The 15,913-nt window shown below is 47.4% G+C and overlaps 1 protein-coding gene across 1 annotated transcript; it reads right to left on the reverse strand.

Moving 5' to 3' along the window:
• Positions 1–3,555: 3,555 nt before the first annotated feature.
• Positions 3,556–15,066, reverse strand: LOC135311297 (E3 ubiquitin-protein ligase RBBP6-like). The gene is given in 13 exon segments (XM_064440422.1): positions 3,556–3,663; positions 3,665–4,733; positions 5,307–5,314; positions 5,569–5,745; positions 6,193–6,296; positions 7,046–7,218; positions 8,147–8,286; positions 8,777–8,873; positions 8,992–9,080; positions 10,919–10,963; positions 12,600–12,636; positions 13,380–13,479; positions 14,901–15,066. Coding segments are annotated over 13 exon segments (2,313 nt in total).
• Between the last annotated feature and the right edge of the window lie 847 nt (positions 15,067–15,913).

Consider the following 15,913-nt stretch of genomic DNA (forward strand, 5'->3'; position numbering starts at 1 on the left):
GTGCATCAGATACTACATTTAATATCTTCCTTCTGAGACTCCGTGAAGAAAGCAGTGCTATTTGAACAAGGTAATTAAATCTGCCCTGATGAGTGCTCTTGAGTACAAGCATGCTTGGTCTGTTGCTTTCATGTTGCTTCCTATCATTTTGCTGTTCTGAGATGAGTTAGAGCAGCACAGACAGGGCACAGGTATTGCTCGTTGGGCTGTTAACTTCCAAGTGGTGAGTGGGAGTAAGGGTAAGCAAACTCAGGTAGATAAATCTGGCACTTGGCCACTGCCCATATGTTTTGAATTTATTCTGTAACTCCTCCTTCCACATTTATACATTACCTAATATAGGTTTTTAATCTGCCTGAGCGTTTCTCTGATTTTCACACTGATTCTTTTTAAAAGTAAAATGCAGATCGAATCTTAACTCCACTCTGCAGTTTTTGTCACTCCTGTTTTAAGGCTTTAATGAGCACCTTAATTTCTGGACTATTTTCCATGTGGGTCTGTTGTCTGTGGGCAACTAAGTTGTATAGGTGTCGTGGTTTAGCCGGCAGCTCAACCCCACACAGTCGCTCGCTCCCTCCCCCACCGGTAGATGGGGGAGAGAATCAGAGGGGTAACGCTCGTGGGGCGGGATAAGAACAGTTTAATAACTAAAATTCAAAGAAACAACAACAGAAATGCAATGTAAAGGAGAACAACGAGAGGCGCAAAGCCCCGGGGGAGGGGGGAAGGGAGGGGAGAGGGGGAACGAACCGCCGAAATGAACCGCACGCGCTGCAGCCGCCCGCCGACCCGACGCCGCGCTGCTCCCGCGCTGCCGCTGCCCCCCCTCAATATACTGGTCATGGTGTCACGTGGTATGGAATGAACCTGCCATTGGCCAGTCGGGGTCAGCCGCCCCCACCACGGCCCCGACCCTCCCAGCCCCCCCCCACACACACGTGGCAGAGCGCGGGAAGCTGGAAAGGTAGGCGACCCCCACAGTGAGGAGAATTAACCCCTTCTCAGCCAAAACCAGCACAACAGGTTAGGACTGACTTAGAGGAACTCTGGTGCAAGGTGTCAAGCCATTGGTGGATTAATACAGGGTATTTATCATGGCTGTCTGACTGCCTTTTAGTGTACAAGTAGATGCGTAGTCATTCAGAGAGTAAAGGAATGAGATTAAAAATGCCAAATTCAGGCTTAGAAAGAATTGGGGGGCGGGGATTGTGTTGTTCTTCTTGGTTTGTGGTTTTTTTTTTTGGTGGAAGCATCTCTGATTGCCCTCTGGATATGCATGTGACACGCAGCAGGAAACTGAAACTGTTAATGGAGTATCATTTGTAATGGATTCTTGTAAAAGCAAATCTGAATTGAAAACATTAATGGTATTAAATTGGTTTATAATGGATGGTTGCATGTTTCAGAACTCTGGAACGGTATTTTCACGGACCTTCCTGGTTTGTATGAGGCAGAAGGGTAGCATTCCGATTCAGTGAGCTGAGACAGGTTTCCTGTGTTCATTCCCAGAATGAGTGGGCAGTGGTCTAGGAGAATATGCAAAGCCAGTGCCGAGCGTCGTGGGAAAATAGGCGGTTTCAGGAGCTTCTACAGGGAAAACTGAAGCATGAAAACCAGGAAACCTTTTTGGAAGATGGTATGCAAAATGGAAAAGGTTGATTTGGAGCCAGTTGTACAACAAAAAGTAAATCTTAAAAGCAAGTTTGAGCAACACTTGAACTGTGGCTAATTCTGCAGCACGGTATGGGCAGTATTTCTGCTTTCCTCGTAAGGGTCATCCAGACTTGGAGCAGCAAGAATTTGAATAATCAAAACACTTTTGGTAGCACTTTGAGTAGCAGAGAAGGTTGGAAATTTAATTTGATTTCCAGGCAGTCGGAAACAATATAAAGTTGTCTAGGTTACTGTGGGCACTTCTAAGATGAGAGCTCTTGTAGCCAAGAGGAAAGGTAAATTCTGTAGTAGACTGCCAGGCAGCGCAGTCACAGCAAGTGCTTGATATGGGAGAGGAGAAAACTTTGGGGCTTAGGGGTTTGGGTATTTTCCCCACCTCTGGGGGGAAAAAAACAACATAGGAAAAAAGGGATAACTTGTGATGCTCCCTTCTCTGTTTTATTGTTGTGTAAAACTTTGTTGTTGCTGTAAAGCTCCCTGTTGTCCCTGTGTTGCATTTTGCACGGAGGCTGAAGGACAGCCTGTGTTCTTTTGTTGTAGAGCTTTAGTACAGGCGTCCCCATGTGCCTGTACCTCTGCCCTCGCAGTCGGGGTTGTCCTGGGAGGGGTTGCAGGTGCTGAAAGGTCTGTCTTGCTAAAGACCTTGTAATAAAGCTGCACGCAGACGGCTTTGCGTGTTCCAGAGCAGCGTGCGCTTCTCCTCAGCAGGAGTTAGTTTTTTGTCAAACAGGCTGCTGTTGTTTTCGGGTGGCTTTTAAAATTTGTGTTCGCATTCACGGAAGTGCTGGTGTGCATTTAAAACTTTTTTGCTCTCCCTGGTTGCTATTTTGATTCTAAATGAGGACTGGTGACTTTTACTTTTACTTTTACTAAGCTAGTATCTCCCTTCAACACTTTCTAAAAGCCTGTCCCACTGCTGATGGGCTGTGAGCAGTGGGAGGACAAGACTGAGTTTTGTCTTTTGTACGTAAGTCCAGGAAGTTTCTTGCATATAACTGATTTTCTATGTTTTCTTTGAGTTAATGGCTTCTACATAGGAAATGGCAATTGGTACGCTGGAATATTAGAATGCACCATTGCAGTTGAAGTGAACTCAGGTCAATAACTGTAGGAAATACAATAAACGCAGTGGCTACAGATGTTGGTCATCTACTTCTGGTGGACCTTTGTTTGGATGACCTACCTTGCAACCAGAGGGAAAATGAAGCATGGGGTAAGCTTGCAGGTTTTAAACTTGAATTGAAAAGTAAAAAAACTTGTGTCTTTTAAACAAACAATATGCATCCCACTTTGAAGATACTAGTGTGCAGAGATTTATGACTAGTGATTACAGATGGTGGTTTGACATCGTATAGTCCTGAAGAGATTAAAAATGGGAGTGGTTTAATACTCCTTCTAATGTCACAAATACCCCCCTCCCACCAGGATCCCTCTGTCACTGTGATTCTTGCTGGGGAGGTGTGGGAATTTTACCCTCTGGGTCAGTGCAGCAGCCTGAAAGGGAGATGTGATCGATGTGCCCTATTTCTTGGGAATGATCTCCTGCTTCCGTCAATTCTCTTGGGGCAAAGTTTAGGTTTGCCTTTTAAAGGAAATCTGACTTATCAATCCCCACATTTTTCCTAATCATTTTTGAGACATCTCTGTTAGCTCATGGTGAGACGCTAGTTAGAAATGTAACACAGACATGCCAGGGAACACGCGAGGCTAAAAGAGTGTTAACTTTATTGATGAACATGCGATTTGTGTTTATACAGGTGCGAGTAAACAAAGAGAACAATAGCCATGCAATTGCCCGTATTCCAGAAATGGCTCTAACTTGGCTGATAAGGCACTCCCCTTCTATCCTCCCAACTAGCAACTACTCGCTGCAGGACAGCATCAAAACACCCTCATCCTTTCAAGAGGAAGGTGTTTTAACACTGCCTGACTTTGGCTAGTCCTCCTTTGCCTTTTTCGCAGGAGGTTCCAGTCGAGGACATTTGTCACGACCCGTGTCCACCTTCTCGTTGGAACCTTCAGCTGGTTTTACTGTATTGTCCGTCTTAGGAGGAAGAGCCACTTCTACTTTCCGCTTGGCCTTGTCAGTCTTTGCTTTTGGCTTATCCTTCTCTTCTTCCTCCTTTTCAGACCCCAGTCTGAAAGCACTAGACTCTGTTTCCATAGGCTCATTTCTCACAGGGGTGGCATCGTCTCTGCTTGGGAGCCTGAAGACAGACTCCGCTGTAACACCTTCTGCTGCAGCTGCCTCTCTTGGTTTTCTCGCACCTTCCAACAACTCAGCATTTGGAAATCCTTCATTCCGGTGCTTTTTATCTTTATTGCCTTTCTTGTCTCCCAGTGGTTTTTCCACCTCTTTCTTTTTTGATGTTTCAGGATCTTTGATGCCACGGCTCTCCCTTCCACATGGTTTTTCAGGGCAATTTCCAGCTGTATGATGGTTTCTGTGCCTCTGCCCACCAGGATAATCCTGCCTACGTCCCTGAGCACATGGCAAATTCTCTCGTCTGGTGCCAGGTGGACCAAACCTACCTGGAGAAAAGTCCTCTCTGTTTTGTGGAGGTGGAGGTTGACCGCCAACAGCATAGCCCTTGTAAAACTTCTCACTCCGGTGCCTAGAGTTCCCTCGCCGTTCTCTGTATCTTTCCTTTTCAAATGGATCCCTCCAGTCACGGGATCTGCCCTCGTAAGCTTTCCTATCATATGGTGGAACCTCTCTGGACCTGTTAAAACACTCCCTTTCTCCTTCCCCTTGAGGTAGAGTCCGTTTAGTTGGAGACTGGCCCCTAAACACCGGAGACCTTGACCGTGAATGGTATCTTCTGTGCGGGGGTGACCTTAGCCTTGAATGGTGAGAGCCGCGTGACCTTGACCTGGAGCGATAGTTACGACTCTTCCCTTTGCCTCTTCTTGGATACGGCGGCGATCGCGGGGAGGAACGAGACTGGGAACGACTGAATGATCGAGAGTAGGAGTGAGTGGGGGAAGAACTGGATCTTGACTTGGTGTAGGTATACGAACTTCTACAGTAAGATGAAGCACTGCAGGGAGACTTGGACCTGAAAAAAAACCACACAGAAAAAGAAAGAAAAAAGGGTCACACTCCCCAACTTTTTTCCTCTCAAATTTGGTTTGCTTTGTTTGGTTTGGTTTGGTTTTTTTTTATCCTCTCTCCATGTGTTTATGTAATGATGCTGCTGCAAATTGAAGAACTTGTTAGCATGTAAAGTTTCTGCTTCCAAGTTTCTAGCCTGGCTTTCCACTTGATCCTATAATTATATTCAATTTTCGTATGTGATTACGGTTTCCCGAGAAAGTGTTGGTTTTTGGCAGTCCCCTTGTCAGTCCTGTGCTGATGTTTTATTTTAAATAATCTTAGTGCAAGCACAGATCCCTTTGTTAAAGGCCATTCAAAGTAAGCCATTTCAAAATTAATTACCGCGTGTGTTCCCCACAACTACCTGTGCGTACTTATTCATTGCAAATCAGCTATTGCAGGAGTTTTGTGTTATGGCCTCCTTTAACCAGGAGTAGTAGTACAGTTACCGGTAGTAATGCATTGAATTTCTGTGGGACACTTACAGTTCCCAGCCTGATCCGCCACCTGCTGAGCGAATTGTAGTGGCTCTCACTGGATGACCTGTTGCAGTGGGGAGGGAAAAGAAAAAAATCCCATTCAGTTTATCTGAAGGTAAGACTTTTAAAGGAATTCTAAAGTTAGCGTTACTTACCCGTTGTGGGTATTGATTGTCCTCGGGGGCCCAGACGACTCGGCAGTGCTGCTTGTCTTAGTAGCGGAACCTGACGGCCCTTGGCAAAAAACGGTTGGAAAGAGTTGGAAACGAAGCTCTGCTAAAAGACAAGGATCAGTGCCTATGCTGAAATCAAACTAACCTTCTCCTCCAACAACCCGCCGATTGGCTGAGAGGAAGGTTTAGAAAGGTTAGCGGCCGTCACCAGCGCGGCGGGAGGCCCGACAGTCAGGAGTGGTGGTGGAGGTGGTGGCGGTGGCGGCTGCTGCGGCTGCTGCTGCCGAGGGTAGCCAGTTCCATTTTCAAAGTTGTTCACAGCCTAGAGGCAGAAAAACACGGACAAAAAGGGGATAGGAAACTTCAGGAGGCACACAAACAAAAGGCTCCACAGAGGAACATCACTCGCCTGTTCCTGTAAATGCTATCAATCCTAAAATAAATCAGCAGGCAGGGGTAGGAACACATCGCATTAAGCGCCGGCATTAATGACTGGTAACTCAGGGTGTCTGTATTTAAAGCACTTCAGTGTCAACACCGAATTTGAAAGGGAGGCAATCATGTTAAAACTGTGACCTGAATTTGCCAGACTGTCTCTAAGGAGTTGTAAGCTTCTGTAACAAGGGATCATGCACTGGAGGAGTAAATAAATGTAGCCTTGTTCAATTTAGCCCTGCTTCAGGAGCTGCCGATTCATGTTTTCTTCCCTTTCAGCTTTTCAGGAATAGACTTCTCTTACAAGCAGTTCACGGAAAAGCCATCACGTTACCTGGCGTAGGATCTTGTTGGCAGCTAAAGCATCAGGAGAAACATCGCTCTGATGACACGTTGGGCAGGTATGATCCTCAGAATCCAGTAACGCTGTTCTAATACCTGTGTGCAATTAGAGGCATCAAAATAGATTTTAGCCAAACTAAGGACATTTTTGGGGTTCTCATCAGTTAGAAAACCATGTATATGATTAATGGGTGAAGATGATCTTGAATTGGGAACATGAAGCTCAAGTTCAGTAGCCTAATAATTTTCTAGTATGCAGCCAATAACGGTACAGCCCTGATGTTTCACTCCTGTAACATCTGGAGGTGTGGAGTAGGCGGTGTCTTGATGTCTTGACTCACCTTTTTTCCACTCTCTAGTACAGTGAGAAGTCACCAACCTCAGGGCTAGTGAACAAAAGAGACCTCAAAAACCCGTTAGCAGGTGTGAGTTCTGAAGGTTTCAGCCAACTCTCCCGTGGAGGAGAATGTGCATTAAATGCCCAAGTACCCGATTGCTGCAGACCACAGGAAGTCACCAGCGTTGGCTCTGTAATTTTGTAGGAGGGAAAGGGCTGTGGACAAACGAAATGCATTCGCTATCTAATAGTGTCATCACCGGCGCAGTTACGCCCTCTTCTCATACTCGTCCTTCCACGTGCGAAGGGGATTTAACGAGATACATAAAAAGGAGGAAAAAGCTTTCGGCCTTTCTTTTGCCCTTTATAGGAGAAGAGTCCTTTCCTATTCAGGCTGGGCTTAAGTACTACATAGAACCGGTGACACAGTAATTTCCTGATCTCCTGTTTCTGCTTTCAGAGGATCAGAGGTGATGTTTTGAATTAACAGCCATGGGGTCACACTTACATTCGTCACAATAACTGTTTCCACAGCAGGGAATAACAGCTGCGTCGGTCATTATATCTTTACAAAGGGGACACAGGAGCGCATCTGGAATAGGCTCATCGGAGGGGGAGGAGGAGGCCGGCTCTTCCGGTAGAAAGGGAGGCTTTTCCTTCTTTCCTCTGGCATAAGCTTCCCTGGAGGGGGGTGGGGAAGGAGAGAGCAAAAAGTTAAAGGTGGGTCAAGGAGAACTTTTCCAAGCTTTGGCTTTTCTCAGGGGAAGAGAACAGGTGGAATTCTTCTCACTCCACATTAGCCTTCTAAAACGTAGGCCGCTAGTTGAAAGTCCTTTTCTACAGCCACAGGATGAGAAGAGGGTGGGGGAACAATTTTCCTGCTGCAGACCTCTCCCATTCATTGGGTCAATGGAGAAATCAGCTCAGACTAGGCAAATAATTTTTTGACAGCTAGAAATCGTGTGAAATGAATCCCACCTCTCCTCTGTTGCCAGAGGGTAAAAGTAAATGGCAGGCTGAGGATCAAGTCAGTCTCCGAGTAATTAAGTTTTGGAAATGGAAGAAGTCTATGTTAGAGCTTCTACCAAAGGAGGTCCATGGCAGAACACCAGAAGTGCCACCGAGTGCATTTTAGAGCAGCCGCTCTTGTCAGCACACAGTAGTATTTTCTTAGTTTATAGCAACAGGAGCAGCCTCTCCTGCAGCCTCTTTCACACAGGGGAGGTGATAAAAGTCAGAGGGGGAGGAAACCTCACTCCCACAGCAACTTGTTAACTTTTGCAAGGAGCCTTTGCAGCATCGGACAGAAGCAAAACGCGCTTTCAAAGAGAACGACTCCACTGCAAACACCTCGGAAACCTTTTGCAGAAATACTGATTCTTAGCACGCCACAAGTTTAAGCAGCTTCCAGGGGCATGAACAGGAGGAGCGTCCTATTTTAGGGCCTTGGGATTAGAAAGTATCACGGGTGTTAAGGTTAAGATGCAATGCCAGTGCTTCCTCCCCCGTAACTAGAGGTGCTGGCCCACTCGGCTGCATTGCCGCCCAGGCATTGACGCACGGTTCCTCTCCTTCGCTCCTGGGTCAGTCCCGTTAGTCCCATACTTACGCATTAATAATTGGTATGGCATATTTTCCCGTGCTGGTCAGCATAGCACCCTTTGTGTTGGGATCTTTCACCTCCACCATGAAACTCCTTGGAATGCCCGTGCTCCTCCTAATTCTGGGAACAGGCTCAAAAGTCTTGTCCTGGTAGGAAAAGAAATGCAGGCGTATCTCAAGACCCACACTTAAAACGACATCTCCGTGATTGTTGTTAAATGGCAGGGACGCTCAGCCAGAGGCTTGTGTCATTACACCAGGCAGATATCCAATAGATGGGGCCAGCAGAAACATCCTGGTTTTGTACGAAATACTAAAAGCTGTGAAGTGTCTTTAGAAAGGGTTCAAACCCAAAATAAATTTCCAGTCATATTGAAATACAGAAAAATATGCATGAAAGTTGACAGAGAAAGTTCTCTGGCTATGTTTGTTGTGGTGGCCTGGAAAAAAGAAAATTTTGCCTTGATAATTGCAGGTGTCCCTTGAATTTTGAAGGGCTTTGCAACTTTGCCATGTAACCTCTCTATTTCACCCCAAGAGAAACACGTCTTAATATGCGTGTTCATGTATCTGTTACCTCACTGCCAAGGTAAAAAACAAAAACGAAGTAACACCAGAAGTCCCCCCCCAACCTTACCCCGTTTGTTGGGCAGTTCTTTATATAGTGGCCAGGTTTTCCACAACGAAAGCAAGTATATGATGGCGGAGGTAGACCCAGGCTGTTCTTCATGTAACTAGAAGGTTTTTGGGAGAAAAAGAAAAAGGGGTGCATGTGTCTCTCTTGTTAAAGCAACCATCTCTAGCATTCCTCCGTAATCGTTGGGGAACAGATCTGGCGTTATCAACACTTACTTGATTGGATCATATGCACGGCAAGACTGTATCATCATCGCTTTTATTTTGTCTTCTTCGGAAGCGCTGGCTTCAGCCAGACTGGCAGTCTGTGTAACAGGCCGTTAGTCGACACACACGTTAGAAACACTTTAGAGCCCCTGCTAACTTCTTCGTGTTAAGTGAGCTAACTACGGTAAGCAAAACCTGCAGGTTTCTCCAGCTGGCCGTGTCCTTTTACCATGCAAAGTGTAATATAAGCCTTACGCAGAACTAGATCTTCATATGAAGGAAACCAGCTGATTTCTTGGTTTTTGAAGTACTATTTGTTCAAACATTTTAATTACACACTAGTGCAGATACCAGCAGTGTCTAAGGGAGGGACTGTACATTCTTTGGACCGTCCAGCACCAAGCCTTCAGATCAGCCACTCCTGTCTTTGCTTTTAGGTGCATTCCTTCGCAAGAGCAACCAACTACTTTCAGCATTTTATTAAATGGTTGTTTCCTATACACAGTTTTTCCTCAACTGTAACATAATGGCAGATCGACACCTATGAAATCATTTCCATTAACCGTGACAGAAAACTTCACAGACACTTGACTGATTTGCTTGAACCCAAGAGATGTACAAGACACATCCAAAACCCACAAAACATTTCTAGGGATAGGCGAAAGTTCAAATATGGCATTTCGTACATAGCAGTAATAAACCAGAGGACTTTTTACAACACATTGACTCCCTGCTGAGCCAGTCTGCGCTAAAGAGGGTAGAGTAAGTCACAGTTTTGAGCTGCTCTGAGGTGTTGTTCCTGTATTGTTCTGAAATACTTCAATGTTCTCAAAAGCTTCAATGTGTGCACCTCTTGGACGGCTTCTCACATTTTAGAGTAAAACTTCACCTAAGTTTACAGAACCAAGGACACGTTTAGGGACAGCACTAATGCAGACCAGTTTCTTCTGGTGGCTACCTTCCAAATGAATTATTTTTTCCAATATTTTTGCCACGTGTCCACAATTTCATGTCTGTGGTGAGAGAGGGAAGAAGTGGCTAGTGGGGAGAGCTTTCTCTGTCTTGGGAATGAACTCCAGCCTTTCTTTTCAGAAGAAAGAACGAGCTCCTTTGCCTTAGGCCCTGCCTTCTCTGAGCTTTGTAACTTTAAAGCCCAGGCACTGAATTGGCTAGCACTACGCCTTCTCACAAGGCGCAATGACTAGTGCTTTCCCAGCCAAAGTTACACATTCCCGGGCAAAAACCGCCAGCAGCTCCACAGCAAAACGCGGCGTGGCAGGAGTTCCAGAAGGTCACCTCCGCCAGCATGCCACACACAGGCATGGGTGTGTTCCTAGACACGGTTAGGGACATAATCACAGCGTACGCAGTCTGCGTTCAAGGAAATCAGATTGTGTTGCCCACTGTATCTATGCGACAGCTGATGAAATTGTGCAGCGGTCAAAGAATGGATCTGCAGCTCTGAGGACTAGAAATTCAGAAATAGCCCTGCAATTGTCCGTGTTCCAGGCACGCCTCTAATTTGGCTGCTCCACACCCCCTGGAATGTCCGTCCCTTACAGCCAGTGACATGCTTCTGTAAAAATAGCGCTCCTCCCCAAAGCAGAACTAACGGAATGTATGAAAAAGGGCAAACAGCCTCTGAAGTGCTTCTCCTTTGTGTCTTGAAGATGAGCACTAGTGCAACGTGACGTTGGTGCTGGTAAGGTTCTCCCCTTCTATCTCCCCAAAGTGGCAACTGCTCTTTACAGGAGAGGATCAAAGCATACACACATTTTAAAGTTAACATAAATACTTGACATTATTAAGAATTAAAGTAAAGCATTGTTCGCATTACAACAGTTATACAGCTCTGGATCACAGTGCAAGATTTAAAAATATGAAGCAAACACTTTTTTTTTTTTTTTTGAAGTATTTGGTAAGAATATAGATATACCTGAATAAGCTGGGACAGAGAAGCAGATGCAGAGGAGTCATCCATCTGTTCACAAAAAATTAAACACATATTCAAGTTGTACAGTCCAAACATAGCAATAGTTAACCTCTACCGTAGTCTGAAAGTCTGCACGATGCGCTCCGAGTGTGACTGCAAGAGGCATTTCCGACCTCGTGTCATTTGCATTAGCTCAAGGCAAAGTCCAAAGCTACGCCAGCTTAAGAGTGCCCGTGTGGTTAATGAGAAGAAACTAGACTAACCAGACCCGCTTGAGATCAGCTTGTTGCTCCAGAGTATCTCAGAGAGGGAACCTTGTCAAATGGGTCGGGAAGGGTAACTGATGTACTGTTCAGCACGTTTGCCCAACGGCCACCTTCCACGGCCCTCCAGCCCTGGGTCTTTTTTTGTTTCCTTTATATTTCTACTGAAGTATTTCCTGCCAGTCCCTCCAACCAGTCAGTTAGAACCAACATCTCCATGAAACTTGTTTGCCACCCTAAGGCAATACTGCAGAAGAACTGGGGAGGGGCGGGGACACGACTCGACAACCCCCAAACCCCAAATAATCCAAAATCCAGAATCGACAGTCAATGTATGAACTGCCATTTCAAACGGAAGACTAATCAGAAACTAAAGAGAACTAAAGAAACTGAACAGAAGACTAAATCAAAATCCAGGCTATTACCAGTCAAGCATTTCCTTCTGTTACTTATTTATATTTCAGCAGCAGAAGGACAGTGTTTTCCAACCTGATGAAAAATGCCCCACAAAGGCCCCAGGCTCTAACCTTGCGCCAAAATTTGCACACTGGGTTTCAGGTATTTTCATTTGCAGACAAGCTATTAGATGAAGCTGCTGCATCAGAGAAAGCGGGAAGAGCAAATGCAGAACTTTAGAATACCACTTTGTGTAGCAACGATATTTACATTCAGGGCAATCTGTTAAAGACATTCAAGTACTTGGAGGAGCCCAAACAATATCACTGCAAATAAACAGTTCCAGGAACAAATACCCAGGTATTCAAAGGCACGGAAAGGACTCGTTTAGCTGCCCAGAACTGTCCTCAGAACGTAGGGCGTATGTCAGTTTTAGTTTTTGTTTGAACGCCCACGTCAAAGCCAGAAACAGTACCAAGTTTAACAACAATGGTTTCTCGGTGTTTTTTATGAACGTTTTCAAAAACCGTTGGGCAAAGCAAGTAAAAAACAGAAGCTAAGTGATACAAGGTGAAAATGGCAAAAATACACTCCGGAGCATTTTCATTGCAAGAAACACAAAGCGCACAAGCAGCTACGCCAACAGACACGTTACTAGCTGTAGACAGACAGATGGAGAGCACGGCACCACGTCCAGTTGTGCAAACCTTGAACCTACATCGCCTATAACCAATCGTACCTTATCTGTACAACACAAAGCCATTCAGGAAATAGCCTCGCATATTCAGGATGAAATACAATGCGTGACTGGGCACAAATACCAATAGTCCCACTAGAACTGTGCAAATGATGGCATTACGCAGTTCTTACTATGCTGAATCAAATCCATTGTCTTTGCAGCATAGGCTATGTTTTACTGGAAGAAATTATATGAAACTACTGTTTGGAACATTTCATACAAGGCTACGTTGTTCAGAATTCAGTGCAGTGTGCAGAAAAAGGTGTGACCCTGTGCTTTTACATACTGCTTTTGGTGTTCCGCTCACTGGCTCCGTTCGACTTCTGGAAGGAGAAAGAAAGGAAGGTGATCAGAGCTTAAAATAGAGCACTTGTGCCCCACATCAAGCAGTGAAACAGGTTATAAAACCTGCCCATCAGGACATTGTTCGGATAATCTAGTGAATGTGGCCATCTATTCATACACATAAACTGTTCTCATTCTCAAATTCTCACATTCAGTGCAACTAAAAAAAAACCCCAAATCCCAAAATGACCACAACAATCCTGTAGGCAGGATCACGTTTGAGTAGCTGTAATCTCAACCAATACACCCCAGATCTGGGGCCTCAGAGTACCTGCCATATCCTGCCTCCTCCCGCAAATGCAGGAAATAGCCAAACACTGACAATCGGGCTCCTCTGGGATGGGAACTAATTCTAAGCGTACACTACGGTGCGTATCTGTCTTTACTCTGAAAGCAATACAAGCAAGCCCATAGCATAAGGCATCTCTCCACCTGGAGGAAACAGCATCTACATCTCAGAACAATCAAGCCCAAGAACAAACCCAACAGAATCATCTTAGAAGTTACCGTTGTTGGAGCCTGAAGCCCATGTCCCAGCAGGCCTAAAAAGGTCAGTCTGCTTTGGGACAGGTCCATTGAAACCTACCCCAGGACAACAAAAACTAACAGCCGCTTTAACAAGGGAGATGCAGCTGGAACGCCACTGGTAAACTAATATCCATTAAACCAGTGACCTCACTGAACCCCCTAGCAAAGACTACACCGCTTTACGGATACTCACGTAACAGAGGTTCTGCTGGTAGCTTTAACTCCTCCAGCAGGGATCCTTCTGACAATTACCGAGGAGTTCCTCGGAATCAGGGCGTCATCATCTGTGTATTCTGAAAACAACATCAGTACAGAAAAAAGCAGTAGTCAGTTTGTAAGAACGTATATCAGTATGTCATTACACAGCACTTCAGAGAATCCCTTTACAGAGAGAAAAGCAACCTTTTATAGGTAACACCGACTTTTATCGTCTCAACACACTCAACAAATGCAGATCAAATTAAAAGGAGGCACAGGCTTTTTGAAGGGACTTCTGCCTTTGCAGAACATGACTCCATGGGCAGATATTCCACTGATATTTAAAATCCTGTTTTCTTTTCGCTTAGGTTAGCATTGCTTCTGTTACTAGATCTCCATTATGGAAAGTTACAGTCCCGGAACTGTAAAAGGTTAGAGTGCTCAGAAAAATCTGAGCAAGTCGGCCATCTTCACTCAAGCTCCACTTTGTTCTTTCCAAGATCAGGTCAACATTTAGTCAGGGCTCCTGCACGGGCAAGGTTATAAAAGATCAGTACTCTGTGTGCACGTGTAAGGATTCCAGAGATGGGAAGCACAAAAACACCCCCAAAAAGTGCCCCATCCCCCCCCACTGGGGCAGGATGGGGCAGCTCACACGCTGGCATTGCAGGGCCACCCGTACTGGCTGCATCCCTTCCCCTTGGGCAGGAAATTCAGCTCCCTGCAAAAACAATGCTTGGGAAGGGAAATTGTGGGCATGGGAAACCGTTGGGATAGGAAACCATCACGGGTCTGAGAAATCACCGTGGGGATGGGAAACCCTCACCGGGATGAGAAATGAGCATTGAGGACAGGAAACCATCAGCAGGATGGGACGTCATTGAGACGGGCAGTTGCTGTGGCATGAGAAATGAAACCCTGGCAGGGCTGGCTGAAGCAGGTGCTGGTGGAATGATCGCCATGGGGACAGAACCCCAGAACACTCTTTGCCCCAGACAAACCCCACACTGACCCGCCGCCATGGCAGGTACAGCAGCAGGCTCCTGCTCCTCGTGGTGCTCCTGCCCTCCGGGTAACCCCCCAAGGGGCTCTGCCCACCAGTAGTTCACCCCACCACCCCTCTTTGCTTCCCCCAACAGAGAGGTTCCCTCTGCAGCTGCCGACGGCATCGGAGGTGTCCGACATGCGCTTCACCACCACGGCCATGCCGCCACCGGTCAGTGCCTGTGTGCTGCCCTCTGCCCCAGGGCTGCCGGTGTCCGGTGAGCCTGCCCGGCTCCACACCGTCACCTACCAGCGGGGCCAGCCCACCGTCTGGCAGGTGGTGCCAGGGCCCCTGGGGGCGCCGGGGCAGGTGGTGCAGGGCCCCTGCGGGTTGTCGCTTTCCACAGTGGTGCAGGTCCCCGCTGGGGTGCAACTCCCTACTGGGGTGCTGCTCCCCCCTGCAATGCAGCTCCCCGCCGGGGTGCAGCTCCGCACTGGTCCCCGAGGCCCCGCGCCCGCCGCCCCCACGCACCTTCTTTGGTCTGGGCGTTGGAGATCTGCAGGTCGCTCCTGGTCGCCTTCAGCTTCTCGCGGCCCATGATCTGGCGCTTGAGGTCGCGCAGGGTGATGTGGAGGCCGCTGAAGGTGACCGTATCATAGTTCAGCCTGGAGAAGAACTTGTAGTGGACACAGGACATGGTTGGGGCCAGGCGGTGCCTGCTCTGGGATGGCGCCTACTGCAGCACGCGGTGTCATGGTCCTCTTATATGCTCAGCACATTATGAAGAAAGACCTGCATCATGTGGGTGTGGCAGCCCCGCCCTCGTTGCCCTAATGCCGAGTGGCCCTTAGGGGAGGGGGTTCCAGCAGCCTGCTGTCCTGTCACCCCCCAGGTCTGTCGCTGCCCGGTGTCCTGTCACACCCCGAGGTCTGCGCTGTCCCTCCCGCCACCCCCTGGGCCTTCGCCACCCAGCGTCACCTCCCATCAGCCCCGGGGCCCGCGCTGGCTCTCCCAACAGCCCTGGGCCCATCACCGCCCCATGTCCTCTCACCCCCACGCCTCTCACCGCCCGCTCTCCCTCCTGCCACCCCCCCAGGCTGACACCACCCACTGCTCCCTCCTGTCGGCAGAGAGACAGGGCAAGACAGCCTGGGGGAGAGGCAGCAGTTTGAGTGTATCTTGTTGCATTTATGGAAGGTTCCGCCAAAGAAGGCAAGGACCATGTACGGTTATTGCCATAACCCAACGTAATTCCCCACAGTGGCACATCCGCACTTGCTTGAACTCTGGAGGGGAGGACAAGGAAGTAAGGAATGAACCCTTAGCCTTAGGAGGTGCCCCAGGACACTATTTCTTGCTTTCTCCACTACCACAGCTGCTGCTGCAACAGCCTCAGTCCATGAAATCAGGCCCTGAGTTACGAGGTCTAGTTCTCCTGAGGAACATGCTGCGCCTTGCTGACGTTTTGGGGCCAACCGGCTGTCCCTCCTGTTCAGGGAAATCTGATAGAAACTGATTGTTGTAGCCTGGCAGGGCTAACGCGG

The sequence above is a fragment of the Phalacrocorax carbo genome, unplaced genomic scaffold, assembly GCF_963921805.1.
Source record: "Phalacrocorax carbo unplaced genomic scaffold, bPhaCar2.1 SCAFFOLD_36, whole genome shotgun sequence".
NCBI classification, from domain to species: domain Eukaryota; kingdom Metazoa; phylum Chordata; class Aves; order Suliformes; family Phalacrocoracidae; genus Phalacrocorax; species Phalacrocorax carbo.